We start from the raw sequence: 27,264 nt of genomic DNA on the forward strand, positions 1-27,264 counted from the left end.
CTGCTTGAGCTCCTGTTCATCTTATAGAATGTTAGCTCAAAAAGTATTGTGGAGCTCCTGCACCTAAAGTTTGTACCAGAACCTATTTCAGTCCAAGTCAAACACTGCACTTTAGTCATCAGCTTTGTGCACAAAACATCCATTGAATTATTAAAATAATTGTCACTGAGGCAGATATATATTTTTTTTAATCTATTACCTTCATCGACTCCTCAGCACCCAACTCCATTTTCACGCACCCTGAAACCACATATGAATGAGTCAAAAGGCAGGGGTCCACTTAATCCAAAAATGTCACTCCTACCGTAACAGACTCATCTTTATCCTGACCATCGGTGCAAGGCTCGGGTTCCAAGAACCTCACCAAACCTGCCACCTCTGGTAATTCCCCTCATTCACTTCCATTTCTCCTCCAGAACTGGATCCGGTGTACGGCTCAGTCTGTTTGCACTTGCCACCAGCCTTCTTCGACCTACCGTCTCCCTTTTTTCCCACCATCTTCAACAGATTCAATCCCACCCTCTGCCTCCCTCACTCTCTTCAACCTACACCTCTTTCCTTCCATTCTTCCTCGGTATTCCAAGTATACGTCTCCTTGTGATAATATTGCACTTCTCCTAACATACATCTCGTTCTTGCCCTCTCAAGGGGACGAAGTTGCTATGACCGGAACTCGATGCTAGTGCACATGAGATGTTGGTCCTTATAACCTGGATGCAACCCGGATATAGACGGTCCATGTATCGGCGTATACGAACGCTAGTAGATTACCTTGAAAAAACTAAGGTTGGACATCTTGGATGCAGTCTCCAGTTATTATACCTCAGTGGTCTAAGCTGGGCAGATAAACCTGTATGGATGTAAATCATTGACAATGATTTGAGCATGTACAATAGATTTGTAGTTGTAAACACAATTTGCAAGTGTGTAACTGATGAGTTGTGAACATGAAGGAAAAAAAAGTGTAGTTGTAAGTTAATATTTGTAAACAATTATTGCACCTGCGCATGTCAATTTTGCACACAGACTTTTGGCAGGACTTTAGCACCCTACTGTGACAAAAATATTTGTAGATGTGCAAGCAAGGAGAGAGGGCAGAAGCTCTGAGAGGTGGGACCTGTTTCTTATAACCAATTAGATTTGGTTTTCATAGACCAGCATACTCTACACTGGTAGGTTGGTTGGTGACAGCTCACATGGGCTGTGTTGTCTAGCGCAACCACCTGTCAATCACGACGTGCGTCACCAGTTTACCACAGACTGATTGTCCAATGTCCACCAATGAATCCTAGCTGTTAGCTGTCATAGTGGGTACGTTTAAATGTCTTTCTTTTGTGGCTAGGTAGCAAGTCTTTTTTTTCTTCTTTGTAATACATTTTGGAAGCAAATGTTTTTTTTACCTTTATTTAACTAGGCAAGTTATTGTCCAAGTCATTGTTATTAAGGGTTTGTAACTAACGTTGTAGTCTGATACTAGCTACCAAAATCGATTAAAACTTCTTAAGGCTAGCGGAACCCCTCGACAACATCCGCTGAAAAGGCAGAGCGCGAAATTCTAAAATATTTTGGAGAAATATTTAACTTTCATAAGTGCAATACACCAAATTAAAGCTTAAATTCTTGTTAATCTACCCACCGTGTCCGATTTCAAAAAGGCTTTACAGCGAAAGCACACCATATGATTATGTTAGGTCAGAGCCTAGTCACAAAAAACATACAGCCATTTTCCAGCCAAAGAGAGGAGTCACAAAAAGCAGAAATAGAGATAAAATGAATCACTAACCTTTGATGATCTTCATCAGATGGCACTCATAGGACTTCATGTTACACAATACATGTATGTTTTGTTCGATAAAGTTCATATTTATATCCAAAAATATCAGTTTACATTGGCGCGTTATGTTCAGTAATGTTTTGCCTCGAAAACATCCGGCGAATTTGCAGAGAGCCACATCAATTTACAGAAATACTCATCATAAACTTTGATAAAAGATACAAGTGTTATGCACAGAATTAAATATATACTTTTCCTTAATGCAACCGCTGTGTCAGATTTCAAAAAAGCTTTACGAAAAAAGCACACCATGCAATAATCTGAGTACGGCGCTCAGACACAAAAACAAGCCATACAGATACCCGCTAAGTTGTGGAGTCAACAGAAGTCAGAAATAGCATTATAAATATTCACTTACCATTGATGATCTTCATCAGAATGCACTCCCAGGAATCCCAGTTCCACAATAAATATTTGTTTTGTTCGATAAAGTCCATAATTTATGTCCAAATACCTCCTTTTTGTTCGCGCGTTTAGTTCACAAATCCAAACTCAGGAGGCGTGGGCAAGTCCAGGCGAAAGTTCAGACGAAGTTCAGATGAAAGTCCAAAAAGTTATATTACAGTCGTAGAAACATGTCAAACGATGTATAGAATCAATCTTTAGGATGTTTTTAACATAAATCTTCAATAATGTTTCAACCGGAGAATTCCTTTGTCTTTAGAAAGGAAAAGGAACGCAGCTACCTCTCACGGGTGTGCGCGAGACTGAGCTCATGGCACTCTGCCAGACCTCTTACTCAATCAGCTCTTATTCTCTCCTCCTTCACAGTAGAAGCCTGAAACAAGGTTCTAAAGGCTGTTGACATCTAGTGGAAGTCTTAGGAAGTGCAATATGACCCCATTTACACTGTATATTAGAAAGGCAATGAGTTGAAAAACTACAAACCTCAGATTTCCCACTTCCTGGATGGATTTTTCTCAGGTGTTCGCCTGCCATATGAGTTCTGTTATACTCACAGACATCATTCAAACAGTTTTAGAAACTTCAGAGTGTTTTCTATCCAATACTACTAATACTATGCATATATTAGCTTCTGGGCCTGAGTAGCAGGAAGTTTACTCTGGGCACGCTTTTCATCCGAACGTGAAAATGCTGACCCCTATCCCAAACAGGCTTTAAGTGTAAAGTTATTTTGCAAGCTATTTTAATTTTTAATCAAAACGCTAGCTTAATTCTGTATGGAGCCATAGCTAGCTAACTAGTATAATCATTCACCTGCTAAGACCAAGTAACAGACATAAATCCCATGATTTATTGATCACCCAGTTAGATCTGGAGTTTTAGTAGAAGCACGACTGAAGGTAGAAAATAATTGATTTGGCTTTGACATTGGCTTTATTCTGTACTGCCCTTTGATTCATGTAAAATCTTATCTAAACAATTTATAATTGTCTGTACGAGTCACAGAGAGGGTAGTATAGACTTACTTTTGTAAGTATTAATTGAGGAACCAGGTGAGGAGGGACACAGTCTTGTTGACCGTCATGTCCTCTGCAGCCAGTTCCTGCACCCTGATGGACACAGTGTTGTGGTAGAGCTTGAATAGCCTGTCAAGGTGTTGTAATGTGTTGGGATGCACTGCACCAGCGTCACTGCGGCCTCCAGCCTTGCCCATGGCGTGCTGCAGCACTATCCACAGCTGATTGGCCAGGTCGTCTGACAGGCCGTACACCTTGACAAAGTACAGTGCATTTGGAAAGTATTAAGATCCCTTGACTATTTCTACATTTTGTTACATTTTGTTACGTTACAGCCTCATTCTAATTTTATAAATTTATTGCCACCGGGACTGCCGGTGTAACTGCTAAACGGCTTGCCGACTGTAAACTGTACTGCATGATTGTAAAGGGTTTACTAACATGTTAGTTCCAGTAGCTATGTTGTCTATGACGTTATTAGCTAATATGGTGACAACGATGTAGGCTGTGTGTAGCTGTTAGCAGTTATGATAAGAAGGTTTGGCTTAGAAAGTTTTTTTCACCTGGTCACAGACAGCTGATGTGTTGTGCACTGAAGTCCACAAGCGAACTGAAAAGGCGAGAGGAGGACAGCATGTAGATGTGAAAAGGAATTAAGCAAAATGTTCATGCTGTTTGTGGCTGCTATGAAAGTGAACTGTATTTGCGTGTGATCAGGGGTGTATTTATTCCGCCGATTCTGTTGAATGTTTCTTAAATGGAACGAAACGGGGATAAACACCTGAATTGGTCCAATAGAAACTCTCGTTTGCAACTGTAGGACTAATGATTACACCCTGTATCAGCTAGATGCAGGCAAGAGTGTGCAAGGTGGTGTTGAATGTGTCACTGTCTGTCACCTTGATTACTAACATTTTTCTCTCGACCTGTGCACCTACTGTGCACCTTTAATTTAAAGGCTAGGTTGTAGCACCCTCATGATGGGTATAGGGAAAATTTGAGTATCATATAGTAGCCTGAACCAATCGATGTTACATTGAGCTGGGTGAATGGAATATGAATGACAGTCATCCAATATGGTGTAATAGAAATAAGGCCCTGCTCATGAAAACAATAATCGTCCTCCCTCATCCTAAACGGCACCGACCGCCACTGCATTTACAAGGATTGAGAATCCATTTCCGGAACCTCTCGTCAGAGCCAGAGAAGAAGAAGCGAGAGGGATTACTCAGCCCAAACTGTGTCCATGAAAATAAGACCACAAAGTGAGGAATTTTTGTATGGAGGTCAATGAGAGATTGTGAATTTGGTCAACAAAAAATGGAATTCTAATTTGCTACGTTTGATTGAATAGAAGTTTCATAATGGTTAGGTTGTTACGAAGCCATTGATAGAAGTGGACACACGTGGCATTTTGGAAACTTTGAAAAAAACTACTTTATATCAGAGTTGTGCCTCTTGTTCATACGCGTATCTGCCCTCTCATTGGCTAGAATGCTCCCACCTGATCTCGCATCCTCTCCCTGCCTTCCATCTTTAAGGACATGTATTTCCATTGTTATAGTGGTTACTCAACCGTCTTGTCAATATAATAGATAATCTTTGTCGGAGCCCTATTTGAAAATTGTGGGAGGCAACCATTGAGATATAAAAAGTCTTCACTATTTACCACCGAGGTGGAAGAGAGAACCAACTCGGCGGAAAATCTGTCTCCCTCCAGCAGGTGGCAGTGTTTCGTTGTTTCGCACACCAAGCAAGGAGTTTTTGAATGGAGGTCAATGAAAGAGTGTCGAATTTGGTCAACAAAAATATTAATGGTTTATTTGCTTGGTGAGGTTTATTTGCTCGGTGAGGTTTATTTGATCTAATAGAAGTTTCGTAATGGTTAAGTTGTTATGAGTGTTCTGATATAAGTAGGACACGGGACATCCCGGCAACTTTGAGAAAAAACACTTTATATCGGGGTTGTCTCGCGATGGCTATGCATATGGAATGAGGCTAGTAAAATAGCATCTCTCTCCATTGAATATAGGCGGTTGATGTCATCAACCCTCATCGAATATTCAAAAAAGGATTACAATAAAGAGATGTATCCACCAATCCGAAGAAAGGATAGGTGGGAGCTAGACAGCCGCAGATGCTGATTTGAGGGCAATGACTCCCATTGTTAGGGCGGAGAGACATGTTTCTTGTCAGTATATGCATAATCTTTGGTTACCACAGCCAAAAGCTGAAGTCCCACCTATTCGACCAATCAGATGAGGGAGTGTGATGTCACGTATGCCGGTTTACGGTTAGTGAGAAACAACCAATCAGATGAGGGAGTGTGATGACGCGTATGCCGGTTTACAGTTAGTGGGAAACAACCAATCAGATGAGGGAGTGTGATGACGAGTATGCCGGTTTACAGTTAGTGGGAAACAACCAATCAGATGAGGGAGTGTGATGAGGAGTATGCCGGTTTACAGTTAGTGGGAAACAACCAATCAGATGAGGGAGTGTGATGACGAGTATGCCGGTTTACAGTTAGTGGGAAACAACCAATCAGATGAGGGAGTGTGATGAGGAGTATGCCGGTTTACAGTTAGTGGGAAACAACCAATCAGATGAGGGAGTGTGATGAGGAGTATGCCGGTTTACAGTTAGTGGGAAACAACCAATCAGATGAGGGAGTGTGATGAGGAGTATGCCGGTTTACAGTTAGTGGGAAACAACCATTCAGATGAGGGAGTGTGATGACGAGTATGCCGGTTTACAGTTAGTGGGAAACAACCAATCAGATGAGGGAGTGTGATGACGAGTATGCCGGTTTACAGTTAGTGGGAAACAACCAATCAGATGAGGGAGTGTGATGACGAGTATGCCGGTTTACAGTTAGTGGGAAACAACCAATCAGATGAGGGAGTGTGATGAGGAGTATGCCGGTTTACAGTTAGTGGGAAACAACCAATCAGATGAGGGAGTGTGATGACGAGTATGCCGGTTTACAGTTAGTGGGAAACAACCAATCAGATGAGGGAGTGTGATGACGAGCATGCTGTAGGGGTAGATGAGAGACATGCATTTGTTTTTTCTAGTGATCCATCAATGATTTGGTTATTTATTAGCTATAATAAAACCAACCGTTCTTAATGCAAAGTGTTAATCGGATGTCTTATTGAAACTCAGCTTGCAAGCTTATCATGTTTGCCTTTACTCATATTTGTAGGTTTAGTCCAATATCATCGTTTTTAAAATGACATGTAGACAAACAAATTGACACCTTTATTTTGTGTCTTTATTTTCAAAATCCACAAATAAAACACAGTTTCACAGAAATGTCAATTTTATTGATTGGCTGATTTAAGATAAACTTCAACCCTGTTCCTTTATTTGGCACCTAGGCACATACTATAAACATTTATTTAAGTTAACATAGCCTTGCAGTCCACCTTTTTGGTATTTTGTACCAATTTCCATCACTGTGGTAAAGCGGCCTTTACTGGTTCTAACAGTGTACCTTTCTTGCTGCCAGCTCTTTGCAAACTGTTGGGGGAAAAATCTATTTGACCAAATACAACGCTATTTCTCTGTTAACAAATGAACAACAGACTTTCAGCATGCTTATAGAGAAGGGTACTCAACATGCACTGCACTGACACAATTGACTGATGATTGGTTGAATGAAATTTATAATAAGAAGACTGTGGGAGCTGTACAGATTTTTTTTTTTACCTTTATTTAACTAGACACGTCAGTTAAGAACAAATTCTTATTTACAATGACAGCCTAGGAACAGTGGGTTAACTGCCTTGTTCAGGGGCAGAACAACAGATTTTTACCTTGTCAGCTCGGGGATTCGATCCAGGAACCTTTCGGTTACTGTCCCAATGCTCTAACCACTAGGCTACCTGCCGTGCCACTAGGCTACCTGCCGCCCCGACCATAACCTGTTGTTGAGAAAACGTATGTGTTATGGCGTTTCAACCTCTGCCATATGGTGGATTTAGAGCTATCTGTCTAATAGAACTCAGAGGGTTTTCTATAATGGAAGCTTCTCTAAGGTCAAACATGTAAAGTGTGGTGTACCGCAGGGCAGCTCTCTAGGCCTTCTACTCTTTTCTATTTTTACCAATGACCTGCCAGTGGCATTAAACAAAACGTGTCCATGTATGCTGATAATTCAGCCATATAAGCATTAGCAACTACAGTCTTGCTCTTCATTGTAATCAAAGGGCTAATATAAATTCTATGCATGCCAGTCTCTCTTGGCTATGAGTTGTGGAAAGACTGACTATGTCACTTCTTGTTTTTATAAGAAACATTGTAAATTCCAAATTGTTTGCATAGTCAACTTACACACAGCACTGACACACACACGTACCCCACCAGACATGCCACCAGGGGTATTTTCACAGTCCCCAGGTCCAGAACAAATTCAAGGAAAACGTACAGTATTATACAGAGCCATGAGTGCATGGAACTCCCTTCCATCTTATAGTGCAAGTGAACAGCAAACCTGGTTTCAAAAAACAAGTAAAGCAACACATCACGACACAATGCTTCTCCCCCATGTGACCTACTTGATGTGTGTATGTACTGACATGTACTGTATGTGTAACTGATAGATGCGTACACACACACACGTTAATGTTTTTAACTATATGTAAATTGTAAAGTATTTTGTCTGTCTTCTTCGTTATGTGTCGGACCCCAGTAAGACTAGCTGTTGCCAATCAAACTATATAAAGGTGCAGGGTCTTCAAGCTATGGAAGATTTTTTTAAACATTTCATTTATTTTGGGTAAAAGACATATACAACAAAATGTACCCAGAGCATATCACTTGAAAGTATTAATTAAAACGCTTGCTTCCAAAGTGGTCCTCGACGGTAAAAACAATAACACATACAATGATTAAAAGGCAAGACAAAATTGCAAACAACCATAAATACATTCATTTATATTGACATCCTAAAAAGTGGCACTATTCACTGCACTTTTCCTGAACCTTAAAAATCAACCATATTCATTTCACATTAAAACAATCTATTAATTGCACATCATACCGATCCTTCAAATAAATGCGCCTGACCAGCAGTAGGAGCACAAGGAGCAGTGGAGTGGTTTCTCTTACTTAGACAACCTTCTCCAAATGAAAACCTTTTCCTGCTTTTTAAAGCCAGTTCTACTTTTTCTTTGCTTGATCTCTAAGGGGAGGCTATTCCATAGACAAATGCCTGTATAGAAAAACGTGCTCCTCGCAGTACTGTTTATTCTGGGGATTTTATAAGACATAACACTAGCTCTGCTATTGTAACTGTGGTGGTTATAGACCATATCAATGTGGTTTTTCATATAACCTAGGGGCACGATCATTTACGATGTCAAACATATGATTAAGTTGGCAAAACATTTAATAATTAATTGGATTTAAATGGCACTTTTCTAGACCTCCACAGCTCTTTATAGTGTAAGGGGAAACTCAACACCCTAACCCCACTTATATACTATCTAAAATAATAATTATTATTGGCCCATCCACCCCCCTCTTCGGAGGACAAAAGTAACTTTGTTTGAAATGTTTGTTTTTGCAGATATTGTTACAAATACATTATTCATACAGGGTACTTGTTTAGACAGTATTACATGATAGGAATACAGTTTGATCCATTACACATTAAATGATACCCATCATGACATACTCTTGCAATAAGGGCCACAGGGTCTTTAGTGACCACAGAGTTAGAACACCTGTTTCAAAGTCTCATCTTCAGTTTTATTGAGGAACATTCCATTGTTGGTGTAGTATTTAAACAATATTAAATAGAAATGAATGTTGTAAAAGTATATGGTATAAATTAGTGCTCTGTCTTTAAACTTACTGCCTTCTTGTTCATTTCAGCAGCATTCTTCTCTTTGGCTTTTGTCTTTCCCCTGGTGGCATTCATACATCTTTGTGGAACTTACCTACCCATTTGCCCAACAATTTTATCCTTTCTCAATGTTATGCATTTTAGTGACATTGCCAATTCGTGTTGCCGAATGTCTTTAGTAATTTGGTTCAAACTTGGAACACAATATATTCCATTTCGAAAATGAGGCGGTTCCCGTGAACCGGAATACGCGTCATCACACTCCCTTATCTGATTCGGGTAAGCGGGTCTTCTGAGCCGGCATACTCGTAATCACACTCCCTCAAATGATTGGTTGAGCCTTCTGACTTTGTGGCTGTGGTAGCTAGTGACGACCATAAAAAACGGGAGGCAACGCGGATATCTAGAGAATACAGTCATTGGTCTAGACTAGCGAGAGAGTGTACGTCCGGGCACGTTATTGTTGCATCAGAAATTGCAGACTGTTGACATGTCAAGCTCGGGAGAGTTAGGTAAGTATTGAAATCTTTGCATGTTTTTCATGTTTCCAAATATCAGCAGCGGCTCTTCAAGGCAAATGCGTGTTCTCAGAATATAAATTATTGCACGATATTGAATGTTGGCTACGGTAAGGCTAGCTATTTATATAGTCAATGAAATGAATGCCATTCTACACATCTATAGCGTCAATGTGCAATATGGTACGCAGCATCATCTGGAGATGTGTGCAACAAAAGTTAAACATTCACCTTCTGCTACCATTTCTGTCAAGCCGTCTACGCATACAATTTGATACTTACGTTCGATAAATCCTACGTATGCACCGCAAAGAACGCACTGCAACGGCCATTCTGGTTGACACTGTCGGTGTGATCAAGCGTCACGAATGTATTTAAATCAAAGTGCCGTCCAGCTAGTAGTACTATTAATGGTTATACTACCGTATTACTGGAAAGGGCTGAATCAAGCTTTCGCTTTCACAGTGAATGTCCAGAACATGAGTCATGAGTGACGGTAGATATGGGTATTCTGTGAAAATAGTCCTGACCGGTGTACTTGTGGCTGCGTGATGCTCGGTACACCGGTCACGACTATTTTAGTAGAATAACGTTACTCATAGCTTACTGTCACTGTCTCCAGCTCTTGACATTGGTCGTGTGCTGGGAAGAAAATGTTCTGTATTGTCACATACACCGGATAGGTACAGTGAAAAGTGACATTAATTTTGAAAGCTCATTTCAACCTTTTCCAGGAATACCGTAGAATAACAATCAATTGTACTAGCTAGCTAGATGGCTTGTGAAAATATCTGCTACTACTGCTAGCTAGTCGTCTACAAACAGTCTCTCGACATTGAGCGCTCTCCATTGGTAACCCTCCTGCTGTGTTCCGCTCGAATTGGACCGATTTACACGGGGGGGGGGGTTTTCTCAGAAAAATGTAGTTAATTTAATCTGTCATAAGGTTCCATAACTTTGTCCACACAGGGCTCCGGCCCCGCAGCACGTGCACGCTCTGCGCTGGTATAGGCACATAGCAGCCCTGCAGCGGGACACCCCCAGCCCAGATAGCAGCAGTGAGTAGAGTCCAGGGCCCATGGACAGGATAGGGATGCTTCCCTTAGATTAGAGTAGCCCACTGCATAAGGGCAGTCATGCCCCCCCCCCCCCCCCTAGATTAGAGTAGCCCACTGCATAAGGGCAGTCATGCCCCCCCCCCCCCCCCTAGATTAGAGTAGCCCACTGCATAAGGGCAGTCATGCCCCCCCCCCCCCCCTAGATTAGAGTAGCCCACTGCATAAGGGCAGTCATGCCCCCCCCCCCCCCCCCCCCCCCCCCTAGACTAGACCGATAGTGCATGGCCACTTTGGAATGTCGGTAAGGCTAGCTATTTAAATAGTCAATTAAATTAATGTCATTCTTCTACCTATGATCAGGCATCCCGGATGTATTGAAATCAGGGATGGGCACCTTTTGGGGGGGGGGGGGGGGGGCACACACAAAAACAGATCTCATCATGAGGGGCTGGAGTGGTTTGCGGGTAAAGGTTGAATTTCGCTTTCACAATGAATGTCACCTTTCACTGCACCTATCTGGTGTACGTGACAATACAACATTTGTTATTTTTTTCCAGAACATGAGTTATGACAAGTCCTGGAGACGGTGACCGTAGCTCAGAGTATTCTGTGGGAGTAGTCCTGACAACTGTACTGTTGTCTTCATGATGCTCGGTACACCAGTCACAGCTATTTTCACAGAATACTCATAGCTACTGTCTCCAGCACTTGTTAAAATGTTTAAATGTTTTATTGTCACGTACACCAGATGGCTACAGTGAAAGGTGACATTCACTGTGAAAGCGAAAGTTTAATTCAACCGTTTCCAGTAATACGGTGGTATAACCATAAATGGTACTAGCTGGTCACATTAGATTCAGGCTTCTGGCAACACCCTTGTGTTCTGCTGACAGACGCTCTAGAATGAGATGCTACATTTACAGCTGTTGGGCCTATCCTTCATTATTTCTGCAGCAACACACTGGGCTTCATAGAAGCTTACTAGTGTCAGATATAGCCCAAGCCCCTGTTCAATATGGACTCCTAGTGTCAGATATAGCCCAAGCCCCTGTTCAATATAGACTAGAGGTCAACCGATTATGGTTTTTCAACGCCGATACCGATTATTGGAGGACCAAAAAAGCCGATACTGATTAATCGGCCGATTTTTTTTCATTTTTAAATTTATTTGTAATAATGACAATTTCAACAATACTGAATGAACACTTATTTTAACTTAATATAATACATCAATAAAATCAATTTAGCCTCAAATAAATAATGAAACATGTTCAATTTGGTTTAAATAATGCAAAAACAAAGTGTTGGAGAAGAAGTAAAAGTGCAATATGTGCCATGTAAGAAAGCTAACGTTTAAGTTCCTTGCTCAGAACATGAGAACATATGAAAGCTGGTGGTTCCTTTTAACGTGAGTCTTCAATATTCCCAGGTAAGAAGTTTTAGGTTGTAGTTATTATAGGAATTATAGGACTATTTCTCTATAAGATTTGTATTTCATATACCTTTGACTATTGGATGTTCTTATAGGCACTTTAGTATTGCCAGTGTAACAGTATAGCTTCCATCCCTCTCCTCGCCGCTACCTGGGCTCGAACCAGGAACACATCGACAAAAGCCACCCTCGAAGCAGCGTTACCCATGCAGAGCAAGGGGAACAACTACTCCAATTCTCAGAGCGAGTGACGTTTGAAACGCTATTAGCACGCACCCCGCTAACTAGCTAGCCATTTCACATCGGTTACACCAGCCTAATCTCGGGAGTTGATAGGCTTGAAGTCATAAACAGTGCAATGCTTGAAGCATTGCGAAGAGCTGCTGGCAAAATGCACGAAAGTGCTATTTGAATGAATGCTTACGAGCCTGCTGGTGCCTACCATCGCTCAGTCAGACTGCTCTATCAAATCATAGACTTAATTATAACATAACACACAGAAATACGAGCCTTAGGTCATTAATATGATCGAATCCGGAAACTATCATCTCGAAAACAAAATGTTTATTCTTTCAGTGAAATACGGAACCGTTCCGTATTTTATCTAACGGGTGGCATCCATAAGTCTAAATATTCCTGTTACATTGCACAACCTTCAATGTTATGTCATAATTACGTAAAATTCTGGCAAACTAGTTCGCAATGAGCCAGGCGGCCCAAACTGTTGCATATACCCTGACTCTGCGTGCAATGAACGCAAGACCTGGATTTCTTTTAGCTAAATATGCAGGTTTAAAAATATATATACATCTGTGTATTGATTTTAAGAAAGGCATTGATGTTTATGGTTAGGTACACGTTGGAGCAACGACAGTCCTTTTTCGCGAATGCGCACTGCATCGATTATATGCAACGCAGGACACGCTAGATAAACTAGTAATATCATCAACCATGTGTAGTTATAACTAGTGATTATGATTGATTGATTGTTTTTTCTAAGATAAGTTTAATGCTAGCTAGCAACTTACCTTGGCTTCTTACTGCATTCGCGTAACAGGCGGGCTCCTCGTGAGGCAGGTGGTTAGAGCGTTGGACTAGTTAACCGTAAGGTTGCAAGATTGAATCCCTGAGCTGACAAGGTAAAAATCTGTCGTTCTGCCCCTGAACAAGGCAGTTAACCCACCGTTCCTAGGCCGTCATTGAAAATAAGAATGTGTTCTTAACTGACTTGCCTAGTTAAATAAAGGTGTGTTAAAAAAAATTGAATTGGCGTCCAAAATTACAGATTTCCGATTGTTATGAAAACTTGAAATCGGCCCTAATTAATCGGCCATTCCGATTAATCGATCGACCTCTAATATAGACTCATAGTGTCAGATATAGCCCAAGCCCCTGTTCAATATAGACTCATAGTGTCAGAAATAGCCCAAGCCCCTGTTCAATATAGACTCATAGTGTCAGATATAGCCCAAGCCCCTGTTCAATATAGACTCATAGAGTCAGATATAGCCCAAGCCCCTGTTCAAAATGGACTCCTAGTGTCAGATGTTGCCCAAGCCCCTGTTCAATATGGACTCATAGTGTCAGATATAGCCCCAAGCCCCTGTTCAATATGGACTCATAGTGTCAGATATAGCCCAAGCCCCTGTTCAATATGGACTCATAGTGTCAGATATAGCCCAAGCCCCTGTTCAATATGGACTCAGTGTCAGATATTGCCCAAGCCCCTGTTCAATATGGACTCACAGTGTCAGATATAGCCCAAGCCCCTGTTCAATATGGACTCATAGTGTCAGAAATAGCCCAAGCCCCTGTTCAATATAGACTCATAGTGTCAGATATAGCCCAAGCCCCTGTTCAATATAGACTCATAGAGTCAGATATAGCCCAAGCCCCTGTTCAAAATGGACTCCTAGTGTCAGATGTTGCCCAAGCCCCTGTTCAATATGGACTCATAGTGTCAGATATAGCCCCAAGCCCCTGTTCAATATGGACTCATAGTGTCAGATATAGCCCAAGCCCCTGTTCAAAATGTACTCATAGTGTCAGATATTGCCCAAGCCCCTGTTCAATATGGACTCATAGTGTCAGATATAGCCCAAGCCCCTGTTCAAAATGTACTCATAGTGTCAGATATTGCCCAAGCCCCTGTTCAATATGGACTCATAGTGTCAGATATAGCCCAAGCCCCTGTTCAATATGGACTCATAGTGTCAGATATAGCCCAAGCCCCTGTTCAATATGGACTCAGTGTCAGATATTGCCCAAGCCCCTGTTCAATATGGACTCACAGTGTCAGATATTGCCCAAGCCCCTGTTCAATATGGACTCAGTGTCTGATATAGCCCAAGCCCCTGTTCAATATGGACTCATAGTGTCAGATATAGCCCAAGCCCCTGTTCAATATGGACTCATAGTGTCAGATATAGCCCAAGCCCCTGTTCAATATAGACTCAGTGTCAGATATAGCCCAAGCCCCTGTTCAATATGGACTCAGTGTCAGATATTGCCCAAGCCCCTGTTCAATATAGACTAATAGTGTCAGATATAGCCCAAGCCCCTGTTCAATATAGACTCATAGTGTCAGATATTGCCCAAGCCCCTGTTCAATATGGACTCAGTGTCAGATATTGCCCAAGCCCCTGTTCAATATGGACTCACAGTGTCAGATATAGCCCAAGCCCCTGTTCAATATAGACTCATAGTGTCAGATATAGCCCAAGCCCCTGTTCAATATGGACTCATAGTGTCAGATATAGCCCAAGCCCCTGTTCAATATAGACTCATAGTGTCAGATATAGCCCAAGCCCCTGTTCAATATAGACTCATAGAGTCAGATATAGCCCAAGCCCCTGTTCAATATAGACTCATAGTGTCAGATATAGCCCAAGCCCCTGTTCAATATAGACTCATAGTGTCAGATATAGCCCAAGCCCCTGTTCAATATGGACTCATAGTGTCAGATATTGCCCAAGCCCCTGTTCAATATGGACTCAGTGTCAGATATTGCCCAAGCCCCTGTTCAATATGGACCGATAATAACATTTGCATGACTATCATTTCGCAATCATCGAAGTCTGTAACTTTTTTTTAGGCCTGTATTCATTTGTCAACAGTGTTAACGGCTAGTGGCAGGAGGACCACCGTTTGGTTGTTTCATTGGACTATTTACCATCCCTGAATTGTTTATTTTAATTTCTTTTTTTTTCTTCTTTTTTTTTTGCCATCACACCTGTGTTCCTGTGTGGGTTTTGTGTCTTGTTTTTGACATGCACTTTGAGGGCTAGCTACTGTGTTGCTTTCCACCCCTCCCCACAAGCAAACTAAGTCTACTGGTAGCAGGCCTGCAGCTTTGATGAAGGCACACAGACTGCATGGTGTTCCTGTGCTTTGGAGACCAGGGGTGGTTGTCATCAGACTGCATGGTGTTCCTGTGCTCTGGAGACCAGGGGTGGTTGTCATCAGACTGCATGGTGTTCCTGTGCTCTGGAGACCAGGGGTGGTTGTCATCAGACTGTATGGTGTTCCTGTGCTCTGGAGACCCGGGGTGGCTGTCATCAGACTGCATGGTGTTCCTGTGCTCTGGAGACCAGGGGTGGTTGTCATCAGACTGCATGGTGTTCCTGTGCTCTGGAGACCAGGGGTGGTTGTCATCAGACTGTATGGTGTTCCTGTGCTCTGGAGACCAGGGGGGGTTGTCATCAGACTGTATGGTGTTCCTGTGCTCTGGAGACCAGGGGGGGTTGTCATCAGACTGCATGGTGTTCCTGTGCTCTGGAGACCAGGGGGGGTTGTCATCAGACTGTATGGTGTTCCTGTGCTCTGGAGACCAGGGGTGGTTGTCATCAGACTGCATGGTGTTCCTGTGCTCTGGAGACCCGGGGTGGTTGTCATCAGACTGCATGGTGTTCCTGTGCTCTGGAGACCCGGGGTGGTTGTCATCAGACTGCATTGTGTTCCTGTGCTCTGGAGACCCGGGGTGGTTGTCATCAGACTGCATTGTGTTCCTGTGCTCTGGAGACCCGGGGTGGTTGTCATCAGACTGTATGGTGTTCCTGGGATCTGGAGACCAGGGGTGGTTGTCATCAGACTGCATGGTGTTCCTGTACTCTGGAGACCAGGGGTGGTTGTCATCAGACTGCATGGTGTTCCTGTGCTCTGGAGACCAGGGGGGGTTGTCATCAGACTGCATGGTGTTCCTGTGCTCTGGAGACCCGGGGTGGTTGTCATCAGACTGCATGGTGTTCCTGGGATCTGGAGACCAGGGGGGGTTGTCATCAGACTGCATGGTGTTCCTGTGCTCTGGAGACCAGGGGGGTTGTCATCAGACGGTATGGTGTTCCTGTGCTCTGGAGACCAGGGGGGGTTGCCATCAGACTGTATGGTGTTCCTGTGCTCTGGAGACCAGGGGGGGTTGTCATCAGACTGCATGGTGTTCCTGTGCTCTGGAGACCAGGGTGGTTGTCATCAGACTGCATGGTGTTCCTGTGCTCTGGAGACCAGGGGTGGTTGTCATCAGACTGCATTGTGTTCCTGTGCTCTGGAGACCAGGGGTGGTTGTCATCAGACTGCACGGTGTTCCTGTGCTCTGGAGACCCGGGGTGGTTGTCATCAGACTGTATGGTGTTCCTGTACTCTGGAGACCAGGGGGGGTTGTCATCAGACTGTATGGTTTTCCTGTACTCTGGAGACCAGGGGGGGTTGTCATCAGACTGTATGGTGTTCCTGTGCTCTGGAGACCAGGGGGGGGTTGTCATCAGACTGTATGGTGTTCCTGTGCTCTGGAGACCAGGGGGGGGTTGTCATCAGACTGTATGGTGTTCCTGTGCTCTGGAGACCAGGGGGGGGTTGTCATCAGACTGTATGGTGTTCCTGTGCTCTTGAGACCAGGGGGGGGTTGTCATCAGACTGTATGGTGTTCCTGTACTCTGGAGACCCGGGGTGGTTGTCATCAGACTGCATGGTGTTCCTGTGCTCTGGAGACCAGGGGTGGTTGTCATCAGACTGCATGGTGTTCCTGTGCTCTGGAGACCAGGGGGGGTTGTCATCAGACTGCATGGTGTTCCTGTGCTCTGGAGACCCGGGGTGGTTGTCATCAGACTGCATGGTGTTCCTGTGCTCTGGAGACCCGGGGTGGTTGTCATCAGACTGCATGGTGTTCCTGTGCTCTGGAGACCAGGGGGGGTTGTCATCAGACTGCATGGTGTTCCTGTGCTCTGGAGACCAGGGTGGTTGTCATCAGACTGCATGGTGTTCCTGTGCTCTGGAGACCAGGGGTGGTTGCCATCAGAATAGAGTGGTGGCTTGCATACCCTCAGACAGTTGCCTGCTCAAATCACTAAAATGTCTTCAAATTTTTAATTGGGGAATCCAGAGATTTGAGGAAATTCAATTCCATAATTTGCCTGACCTTCAATGAGACACCATTTAACAGCATGCCCTCTTCAGAGAAACGTTTGACTAATGTTCTAATTAAATGTGTCCTGTTGTTTTTTTTTGTAAAAGGAAAGAGGGTCCAGCCCCCCTGGTCTGCCCCAGCCGGGTCCAACCTGCCAAAGCTGCGACTCTACAACAGCCTCACACGCACCAAGGTGACATGTTGACCTTCTTTTGTTTTGCTCGTTTGAGGGCCATTTTGGATGGCTGAATCCTTATGATCAAATAGGAAAGAAAGACACTGAATGTCAATGTACACATAAAGGTTTACCTTTTGATCCCTTCTCTGTAGCTCAGTTGGTAGAGCATGGCACTTGTGACACCAGTGTAGTGGGTTCAATTCCAAAGACCACCCATATGTAGAATGTATGCATGCATGACTGTCGCTTTGGATAAAAGTGTCTGGTAAATGTACTATATTAATACCAGACTGTTATTATTGGATAAAAGTGTCTGCTAAATGTACTATATTAATACCAGACTGTTATTATTGGATAAAAGTGTCTGCTAAATGTACTATATTAATACCAGACTGTTATTATTGGATAAAAGTGTCTGCTAAATGTACTATATTAATACCAGACTGTTATTATTGGATAAAAGTGTCTGCTAAATGTACTATATTAATACCAGACTGTTATTATTGGATAAAAGTGTCTGGTAAATGTACTATATTAATACCAGACTGTTATTATTGGATAAAAGTGTCTGGTAAATGTACTATATTAATACCAGACTGTTATTATTGGATAATAGTGTCTGGTAAATGTACTATATTAATACCAGACTGTTATTATTGGATAAAAGTGTCTGGTAAATGTACTATATTAATACCAGACTGTTATTATTGGATAATAGTGTCTGGTAAATGTACTATATTAATACCAGACTGTTATTATTGGATAAAAGTGTCTGCTAAATGTACTATATTAATACCAGACTGTTATTATTGGATAAAAGTGTCTGCTAAATGTACTATATTAATACCAGACTGTTATTATTGGATAAAAGTGTCTGGTAAATGTACTATATTAATACCAGACTGTTATTATTGGATAAAAGTGTCTGGTAAATGTACTATATTAATACCAGACTGTTATTATTGGATAAAAGTGTCTGGTAAATGTACTATATTAATACCAGACTGTTATTATTGGATAATAGTGTCTGCTAAATGTACTATATTAATACCAGACTGTTATTATTGGATAATAGTGTCTGGTAAATGTACTATATTAATACCAGACTGTTATTATTGGATAAAAGTGTCTGGTAAATGTACTATATTAATACCAGACTGTTATTATTGGATAATAGTGTCTGGTAAATGTACTATATTAATACCAGACTGTTATTATTGGATAAAAGTGTCTGGTAAATGTACTATATTAATACCAGACTGTTATTATTGGATAAAAGTGTCTGGTAAATGTACTATATTAATACCAGACTGTTATTATTGGATAATAGTGTCTGGTAAATGTACTATATTAATACCAGACTGTTATTATTGGATAAAAGTGTCTGGTAAATGTACTATATTAATACCAGACTGTTATTATTGGATAATAGTGTCTGGTAAATGTACTATATTAATACCAGACTGTTATTATTGGATAAAAGTGTCTGGTAAATGTACTATATTAATACCAGACTGTTATTATTGGATAATAGTGTCTGGTAAATGTACTATATTAATACCAGACTGTTATTATTGGATAAAAGTGTCTGGTAAATGTACTATATTAATACCAGACTGTTATTATTGGATAATAGTGTGGTAAATGTACTATATTAATACCAGACTGTTATTATTGGATAATAGTGTCTGGTAAATGTACTATATTAATACCAGACTGTTATTATTGGATAATAGTGTCTGGTAAATGTACTATATTAATACCAGACTGTTATTATTGGATAAAAGTGTCTGGTAAATGTACTATATTAATACCAGACTGTTATTATTGGATAAAAGTGTCTGGTAAATGTACTATATTAATACCAGACTGTTATTATTGGATAATAGTGTCTGGTAAATGTACTATATTAATACCAGACTGTTATTATTGGATAATAGTGTCTGGTAAATGTACTATATTAATACCAGACTGTTATTATTGGATAAAAGTGTCTGGTAAATGTACTATATTAATACCAGACTGTTATTATTGCAGGAGTTGTTTGTTCCCCAGAATGGAAACAAGGTGTCGTGGTACTGCTGCGGACCCACTGTCTATGATGCCTCTCACATGGGACATGCCAGGTAAAGTTCACTTCAGGAAGTAACAAGACGAGCAGTTTGTGACAGCCACACCGCAAAGAGCTGTTTACTCCAATAGGTTTACTCCAACAGGTGTAGTCCAATAGGTGTAGTCCAATAGGTGTAGTCCAACAGGTTTAGTCCAACAGGTTTAGTCCAACAGGTTTAATCCAATAGGTTTAGTCCAATAGGTATAGTTTATAGTCCAATAGGTATAGTCCAATAGGTATAGTCCAATAAGTATAGGTTTAGTCCAATAGGTTTAGTCCAATAGGTTTAGTCCAATAGGTATAGTCTATAGTCCAATAGGTTTAGTCCAATAGGTTTAGTCCAATAGGTTTAGTCCAATAAGTATAGTCTATAGTCCAATAGGTTTAGTCCAATAGGTTTAGTCCAATAGGTTTAGTCCAATAAGTATAGTCTATAGTCCAATAGGTTTAGTCCAATAGGTTTAGTCCAATAGGTTTAGTCCAATAGGTATAGTCTATAGTCCAATAAGTTTAGTCCAATAGGTTTAGTCCAATAGGTATAGTCCAATAGGTATAGTCTATAGTCCAATAAGTATAGTCTATAGTCCAATAGGTTTAGTCCAATAGGTTTAGTCCAATGGGTATAGTCTATAGTCCAATAGCTTTAGTCCAATAGGTATAGTTTATAGTCCAATAGGTATAGTTTATAGTCCAATAGGTATAGTCTATTGTCCAATAGGTTTAGTTTATGGTCCAATAGATATAGTCCAATAGGTTTCGTTTATGGTCCAATAGGTATTGTCCAATAGGTTTAGTCCAGTAGTCACAAATAGAAGAAAAAAACAAAAATATGTCATGAAAATGCAGGTGAGGTGGCAAACCTTATAAGGGCTCACCTAACTGGCATTTCAATGATTTTAAAGGTGCAGTATGTACCTGACCGACCCGACCAAATTCACATAGAACAGATCTACAGCTTCTTAGACAATTTTTCTATGTGTGATATTTCTATGCTGCCCGTTCTTAAGTTTTTGTTTTTGCATCTTTTACTTTCGGTTTTTGTACACCAGCTTCAAACAGCTGAAAACACAACCGTTTGTGGTGATGGAAAATATATTTCAGTGGTTTAGATGGTACAATGAGTCTCTACACTACACTTGTTTGTTTTGTCACAAACTGAAATTAGGCAAACTATTCGAATTTTAGCAACCAGTAAATGGAGGAGTGATTTCTGCATAGTGCATCTTTAATGATGACATTTTGATAATGACATTTTGATGGAACAAGGGTCATACTTTCCTGACTTATAACTGTTCTGGAAAATAATAGTCTAAGAACTAAGACTATTTCCTGCTGTAGAACCTTTAAATCAATTTCAATTTGAATGTTAAGATGTGTGTCCAAATGATTTGATTCCTTTTTTGTTTTTCAGATCTTACATATCTTTTGATATCCTCCGAAGGATTCTGATGAACTATTTCAAATATGACGTGTTCTACTGTATGAACATTACTGACATAGATGACAAGGTAACCAGCAGTGGTACAAAACAACATGTTGTGAAAACTGAACCGTTGGCTGAATGGTTAGTGATCATTTGTCTGTCTGTCAGATCATCAGGCGGGCCAGACAGAACTACCTCCTGGAACAGTACAGGGAGAAGAAGCCAGCGGCTGCCCAGATACTACAGGATGTCCTTAGTGCCAGAGGGGTAAGACATCAAACTTTTTTATAGTGTCTACAAAGTTAATGACAAATGAATCAGTCACTATTTCCAGGTGTGGCTGTGTGATTGGTCATCTGTGGAACAGTGGCATGTCCTGGGCATACTCTCAGGTTCTAAAGTTCACCCCTGTATGGGGGGTGAGAATGAACCGTCCCATATATAGAGAGAGTGGTAAACTTTGGCGCTGGATGTCACATTACCACATCTAACATCCCATTCACTCCATATCATTTGCAGCCCTTCCAGGCCAAGCTGGCCGAGACCACAGACCCAGACAAGAAACAGATGCTGGAGAGGCTGGACTCTGCCGTCGCTGCTGCCCTGGGACCCCTGCAGGGGGCGGTGGAGAGCAAGGCTGGGGAGGCTGACATACAACGCCTGGCTCAGGTAAGATCTCCTCTCTGCTGTACAACATGGATCTCTACGGTTCCTGACAAGTCTAATACACTTCCAGAGGTTTGGACTGAGCTACCTAGTCAAGTCACATTTGATTGTCTCCACACAGTCCAGTGGAGGCTGCTGAGGGGAGAACGGCTCATAAATCAAATCAAATGTATTTATATAGCACTTCTTACATCAGCTGATACCTCAAAGTGCTGTACAGAAACCCAGCCCAAAACCCCAAACAGCAAGCAATGCAGGTGTAGAAGCCCGGAACGACGCAAATGGAATGGCATCAAACACCTGGAAACCATGGAAACCATGTCTTTGATGTATTTGATACCATTCCACTGATGCTGCTCCAGTCATTACCACGAGCCCGTCCTCCCCAATTAAGGTGCCACCATCCTCCCTTGCGACGCACTTTACGAAAAAGAACACCAGAGACAACAGAAGTCAAATGTGTTCTTTTGTTCTTTTTGAAGGTGTTACTGGAGAAGGCCAAAGACCTGCTGTCTGATTGGTTGGATGCTCAATTTGGCAGTCAAGTGACCGAGAACTCCATCTTCTCTCTTCTTCCAAAGTTCTGGGAAGGGGAGTACCACAACGACATGGACGCCTTGAATGTAGGTGGAAGCACACACAACCCATATTTTATCATTCATATAACATTTATATTTATAATGAATTGTTCATTGTTTTTTACTATGACCTTTTCTAGTGTCAACGCTCATTATCAGATGAGTAATCTTGAATGTAGGTGGAAACACACAACTATTATGTCACATGACCTGAATTTGAACCTTTTTTTATGTAAAGAGTTTTCATCAAACTGTCCCCTTTTCTTTTAATGTCAGAGGGTCCAGCACCATCCTCAGATCATTTCTTCTCATTCTGGATAAGAGTTCAAACACAGGATCAAATCTTATGTCACACGATTATGCAAAAACACAGGGCCCTATCACATAAACCATACAGTATTTCAGCAGTAATGTAACATTAATGTTTCTAATTGTTAATCATATTTTACAATTAAAATGACTACTTTTCTAGTGCCAATCTGATGATGATTGTTAAAATGACTGATTCCCCCACCTATTCTGTGTGCAACCCCCCCCCCCCCCCCCCAGGTCCTTCCCCCGGACGTACTCACCCGCGTCAGCGAGTACTGCCCAGAGATCGTGGACTTTGTGAAGAAGATCCTAGACAATGGCTTCGGGTAAGGGAGAGATGGTATCTGTTATCATTCAGCCCCCCTCCTCTAATTCGTTTTAAAACAACTCTTTGTTCATCCCTCTATTTCTGTCGGGTTGTTTTTATTTTCCCGTCGGCAGGTACGAGTCCAACGGTTCAGTTTATTTTGACACAGCCAAGTTTGACACCAGCCAGAAGCACGCGTACGGCAAGCTGGTACCTGAAGCGGTCGGTGACATGAAAGCTCTGCAGGAGGGAGAGGGTAATAATATCAATCATTTATAAAGCTCTTTTTTTTTTTAAACTAACTGCTACAATGTATGTGAGTTATTGGTTGTCCGCTGTGTCCTGCAGGAGATCTGAGTGTCTCAGCAGACCAGCTCAGTGAGAAGAGGTCGCAGAATGACTTTGCCCTGTGGAAGGCCTCTAAGCCGGGGGAGCCGTCCTGGGACTCACCCTGGGGAAAGGGACGGCCTGGCTGGCATATCGAATGTTCCGCTATGGCTGGTTCCATCTTGGGAGAGTCCATGGACATCCACGGAGGAGGGTTTGACCTCCGATTCCCCCATCACGATAATGAGTTGGCTCAGTCCGAGGTAAGGGTTTATTCTCAAGTGATCTGTTTCTATGACATGGACAGTGGTCCGTTTGTGTACTCCCAAGTGTGCACTTGTTCACTCCCCCTCTAGGATTTGAAAGCATTGGCCTATAGTAGCAGCAAACTCCACAAGGGCAAGTGAATGAGTGTACACTTCGGGGAGAACAGTAGGGAATTGGAATGTAACCGTAGTATTCAAGTTGAATAACAAGCAGGAGACTTGTTCACGCAGGCTTACTTTGAGAATGACCACTGGGTTCGCTACTTCCTGCACACTGGTCACCTGACCATCGCAGGCTGCAAGATGTCCAAATCTCTCAAGAACTTCATCACCATCAAGGATGCCCTGGCAAAGAACACAGGTGAAGCTACTTCTCAGTAGCCACTAAAACAATAGCATTATGTTATGGCAATGTGGGTGTCAGGTGTGTGTGTGTGTGTGTGTGTGTGTGTGTGTGTGTGTGTGTGTGTGTGTGTGTGTGTGTGTGTGTGTGTGTGTGTGTGTGTGTGTGTGTGTGTGTGTGTGTGTGTGTGTGTGTGTGTGTGTGTGTGTGTGTGTGCATCTGCGTGCAAGCTAACAGCTGTTCTGTGTGTTCCCCTCAGCTCGGCAGCTCCGTCTAGCCTTCCTGATGCATTCCTGGAAGGACACCCTGGATTACTCCTCCAACACCATGGAGTCAGCTGTCCACTACGAGAAATTCCTGAATGTAAGTGATAATATAGCCCAGAGGTGCTCCTCTATAGTCTTAAACGGGTAGGTCCACATTTTGGCATCTAAGTCCTTTTATGTCTCTGTGTGTAGTTTGAAGGTAGTTTCTGGAGCCCAGGGCCTGCGTTATGAGCAGGTCTTAGGGGGCCTGGCCCACACTACCGTACCTCCTTGCCCGTCTAAATAAAATATTTCAATATTGATTATTTATTTGAGTGACGGACGCTGACAAGCATCTGAGCGAGCGAAACAGCTCCCCTCTGTGTCAGTATGTGTGGCCCATGTTATCATTTTTTGGGCCAGACTGCATCAGATACCTGGGCTACATGTAATAAGGCGCTGCTTTGCCCGCTGGGATGTTTTCTCCGGTGAGATAGTTTCAGACACTTGTGAATTGAAGGAAAGTTCGGATGCTGTAATTATTTGGGACGAATGTACAACAGTGTGCAATGACCTACTTTTTTAAAGTGATTTGTTTAACAATCAGATGAAAACATGACTGGTTGTGTTCATGCCACATTGAAAGGTAATGCATGTTTTCAGTTAAATTACATTTCTTTACTATAAAACCCATTTAAATAAAATTATGACATGCCATACTGTTTTTGGCCAGATAGCATCAGATACATGGGCTACACATACTGAGACAGAGGGGTGCTGTTTCGCTCGCTCGGCTGCTTGTTGGCGCTCGTCTCTGTCAGTTGTGGAAGTCAAATGCCTGTCCAACTGATTAATTCTGGCGCCGGCTCTGATAGGGCCATCGCCAACTAGAGTTAGTGCAGTGACTGGAAGTCTACAGGAGCAGCTAGCGTGTTTGTGTAGCAGTGTTTATTTTCATGAAATTGTTTTAGTTTTTCTTCTTCTACTCTCCGGCTCGGAGGACTCAAAGTGCACCTGTTTGAGTCCGCTGACCACAAGGGGACTTTCTTTTTCAGTTAAACTCCTGTGAGGAGAGGAAGACTTTCATTTAGTCTTCCTCTCCTCACAGGAGTTTTTCATTTAGTCTTCCTCTCCTCACAGGAGTTTTTCATTTAGTCTTCTTTTCCTCAACAGGAGTTTTTCATTTAGTCTTCCTCTCCTCACAGGAATTTTTCATTTAGTCTTCTTCTCCTCACAGGAGTTTTTCAGTTAGTCTTCCTCTCCTCACAGGAGTTTTTAATTTAGTCTTCCTCTCCTCACAGGAGTTTTTCATTTAGTCTTCTTCTCCTCACAGGAGTTTTTCATTTAGTCTTCCTCTCCTCACAGGAGTTTTTCATTTAGTCTTCCTCTCCTCACAGGAGTTTTTCATTTAGTCTTCTTCTCCTCACAGGAGTTTTTCATTTAGTCTTCCTCTCCTCACAGGAGTTTTTCATTTAGTCTTCTTCTCCTCACAGAAGTTTTTCATTTAGTCTTCTTCTCCTCACAGGAGTTTTTCATTTAGTCTTCTTCTCCTCACAGGAGTTTTTCATTTAGTCTTCCTCTCCTCACAGGAGTTTTTCATTTAGTCTTCCTCTCCTCACAGGAGTTTTTCATTTAGTCTTCCTCTCCTCAACAGGAGTTTTTCATTTAGTCTTCCTCTCCTCACAGGAATTTTTCATTTAGTCTTCCTCTCCTCACAGGAGTTTTTCAGTTAGTCTTCTTCTCCTCACAGGAGTTTTTCAGTTAGTCTTCTTCTCCTCACAGGAGTTTTTCAGTTAGTCTTCCTCTCCTCACAGGAGTTTTTCATTTAGTCTTCTTCTCCTCACAGGAGTTTTTCATTTAGTCTTCCTCTCCTCACAGGAGTTTTTCATTTAGTCTTCCTCTCCTCACAGGAGTTTTTCATTTAGTCTTCTTCTCCTCACAGGAGTTTTTCATTTAGTCTTCCTCTCCTCACAGGAGTTTTTCATTTAGTCTTCTTCTCCTCACAGAAGTTTTTCATTTAGTCTTCTTCTCCTCACAGGAGTTTTTCATTTAGTCTTCTTCTCCTCACAGGAGTTTTTCATTTAGTCTTCCTCTCCTCACAGGAGTTTTTCCTCAACGTCAAAGACATTCTCCGAGCTCCCTGTGACATCACCGGACAGTTTGAGAAGTGGGAGGCAGCGGAGATGGAGCTCAACGAGAGGTGAGAGGAGAAACGTCACAAGCCTGGTGTTAATAATCGATACGACTTCGTTTTGAAGGTTTGGTAATAATGCCTTTGTTATGGGGTTGTTAAAGTCCCTTGGAGCTTGTGGCCTGGAAGGACCTTTTTTTGAAACCTCTCTTATGAGGCATGGCACACAAATGTAAACATCTGAAGGCTTCAATAAGCTTTCAGTGTTTCAAGCTTCATAACAGGATTTTGGTAAAGAGTGCTGATATGACCTTAGTAGTCATTTGTCATTCCATGTAATGTCATGTTTTATGACAACCCCGTGTTGCAGGTGTCAGGGAGTAATCAAACAATGTACCACGTAATCATCTGTTGTGAATGACTGCCCCCTGGTGGCAGCTCCCTGTGTAGACTAGAGAGGAAACCCCACTCACATTGGGCTTGTCTGTCTAGTTTCTATGAGAGTAAACCCCGCCCACTCCTCCATTGTCCCTGTCTGCAGTTTCTATGAGAGGAAGGCAGCAGTCCACGAGGCGCTGTGTGACAACGTGGACACGCGCTGCACCATGGAGGAGATGAGGGCGCTGGTGACCCAGAGCAACACCTACATAGCCAGTAGGAAGAGGTCCAAGCTGCAGCCCAACCGCATGCTGATGAAGAGCATCGCTCTCTACCTGACTGACATGCTCAAGGTGAGGGAGAGCTTGTGCAGCATACCAGGGGGTGTGTTCATTCATTGCACACTGTTGCAGAATGTTTTGCACCGTAGCAACAAAAAAAAATGTTTTGCCGCCAAAATGAGTTTCTATTGGACAAATTTA

At 42.2% G+C, this 27,264-nt stretch overlaps 1 protein-coding gene across 3 annotated transcripts in view; it reads left to right on the forward strand.

Annotated features, from left to right (window-relative positions):
- LOC120024894 (cysteine--tRNA ligase, cytoplasmic-like) overlaps window positions 1–27,264 on the forward strand; it is a 31,724-nt gene that overhangs the window by 760 nt on the left and 3,700 nt on the right. The window contains exons 1-14 of one of the 3 annotated variants that reach the window (XM_038969247.1): window positions 9,515–9,621; window positions 17,623–17,708; window positions 19,731–19,819; window positions 21,218–21,314; window positions 21,398–21,496; window positions 21,749–21,898; window positions 22,378–22,518; window positions 23,023–23,111; window positions 23,227–23,348; window positions 23,441–23,682; window positions 23,917–24,046; window positions 24,288–24,391; window positions 26,376–26,473; window positions 26,946–27,135. In XM_038969247.1, coding sequence (XP_038825175.1) covers window positions 9,600–9,621; window positions 17,623–17,708; window positions 19,731–19,819; window positions 21,218–21,314; window positions 21,398–21,496; window positions 21,749–21,898; window positions 22,378–22,518; window positions 23,023–23,111; window positions 23,227–23,348; window positions 23,441–23,682; window positions 23,917–24,046; window positions 24,288–24,391; window positions 26,376–26,473; window positions 26,946–27,135 — 1,659 coding nt within the window. In that variant the 5' untranslated portion in view covers window positions 9,515–9,599. Of the gene's footprint in view, window positions 1–9,514; window positions 9,622–17,616; window positions 17,709–19,730; window positions 19,820–21,217; window positions 21,315–21,397; window positions 21,497–21,748; window positions 21,899–22,377; window positions 22,519–23,022; window positions 23,112–23,226; window positions 23,349–23,440; window positions 23,683–23,916; window positions 24,047–24,287; window positions 24,392–26,375; window positions 26,474–26,945; window positions 27,136–27,264 lie in introns of those variants that run through there. The other 2 variants (XM_038969246.1, XM_038969245.1) reach the window with 2 other exon arrangements.

This window comes from Salvelinus namaycush, chromosome 30 (assembly GCF_016432855.1).
Source record: "Salvelinus namaycush isolate Seneca chromosome 30, SaNama_1.0, whole genome shotgun sequence".
NCBI lineage: Eukaryota > Metazoa > Chordata > Actinopteri > Salmoniformes > Salmonidae > Salvelinus > Salvelinus namaycush.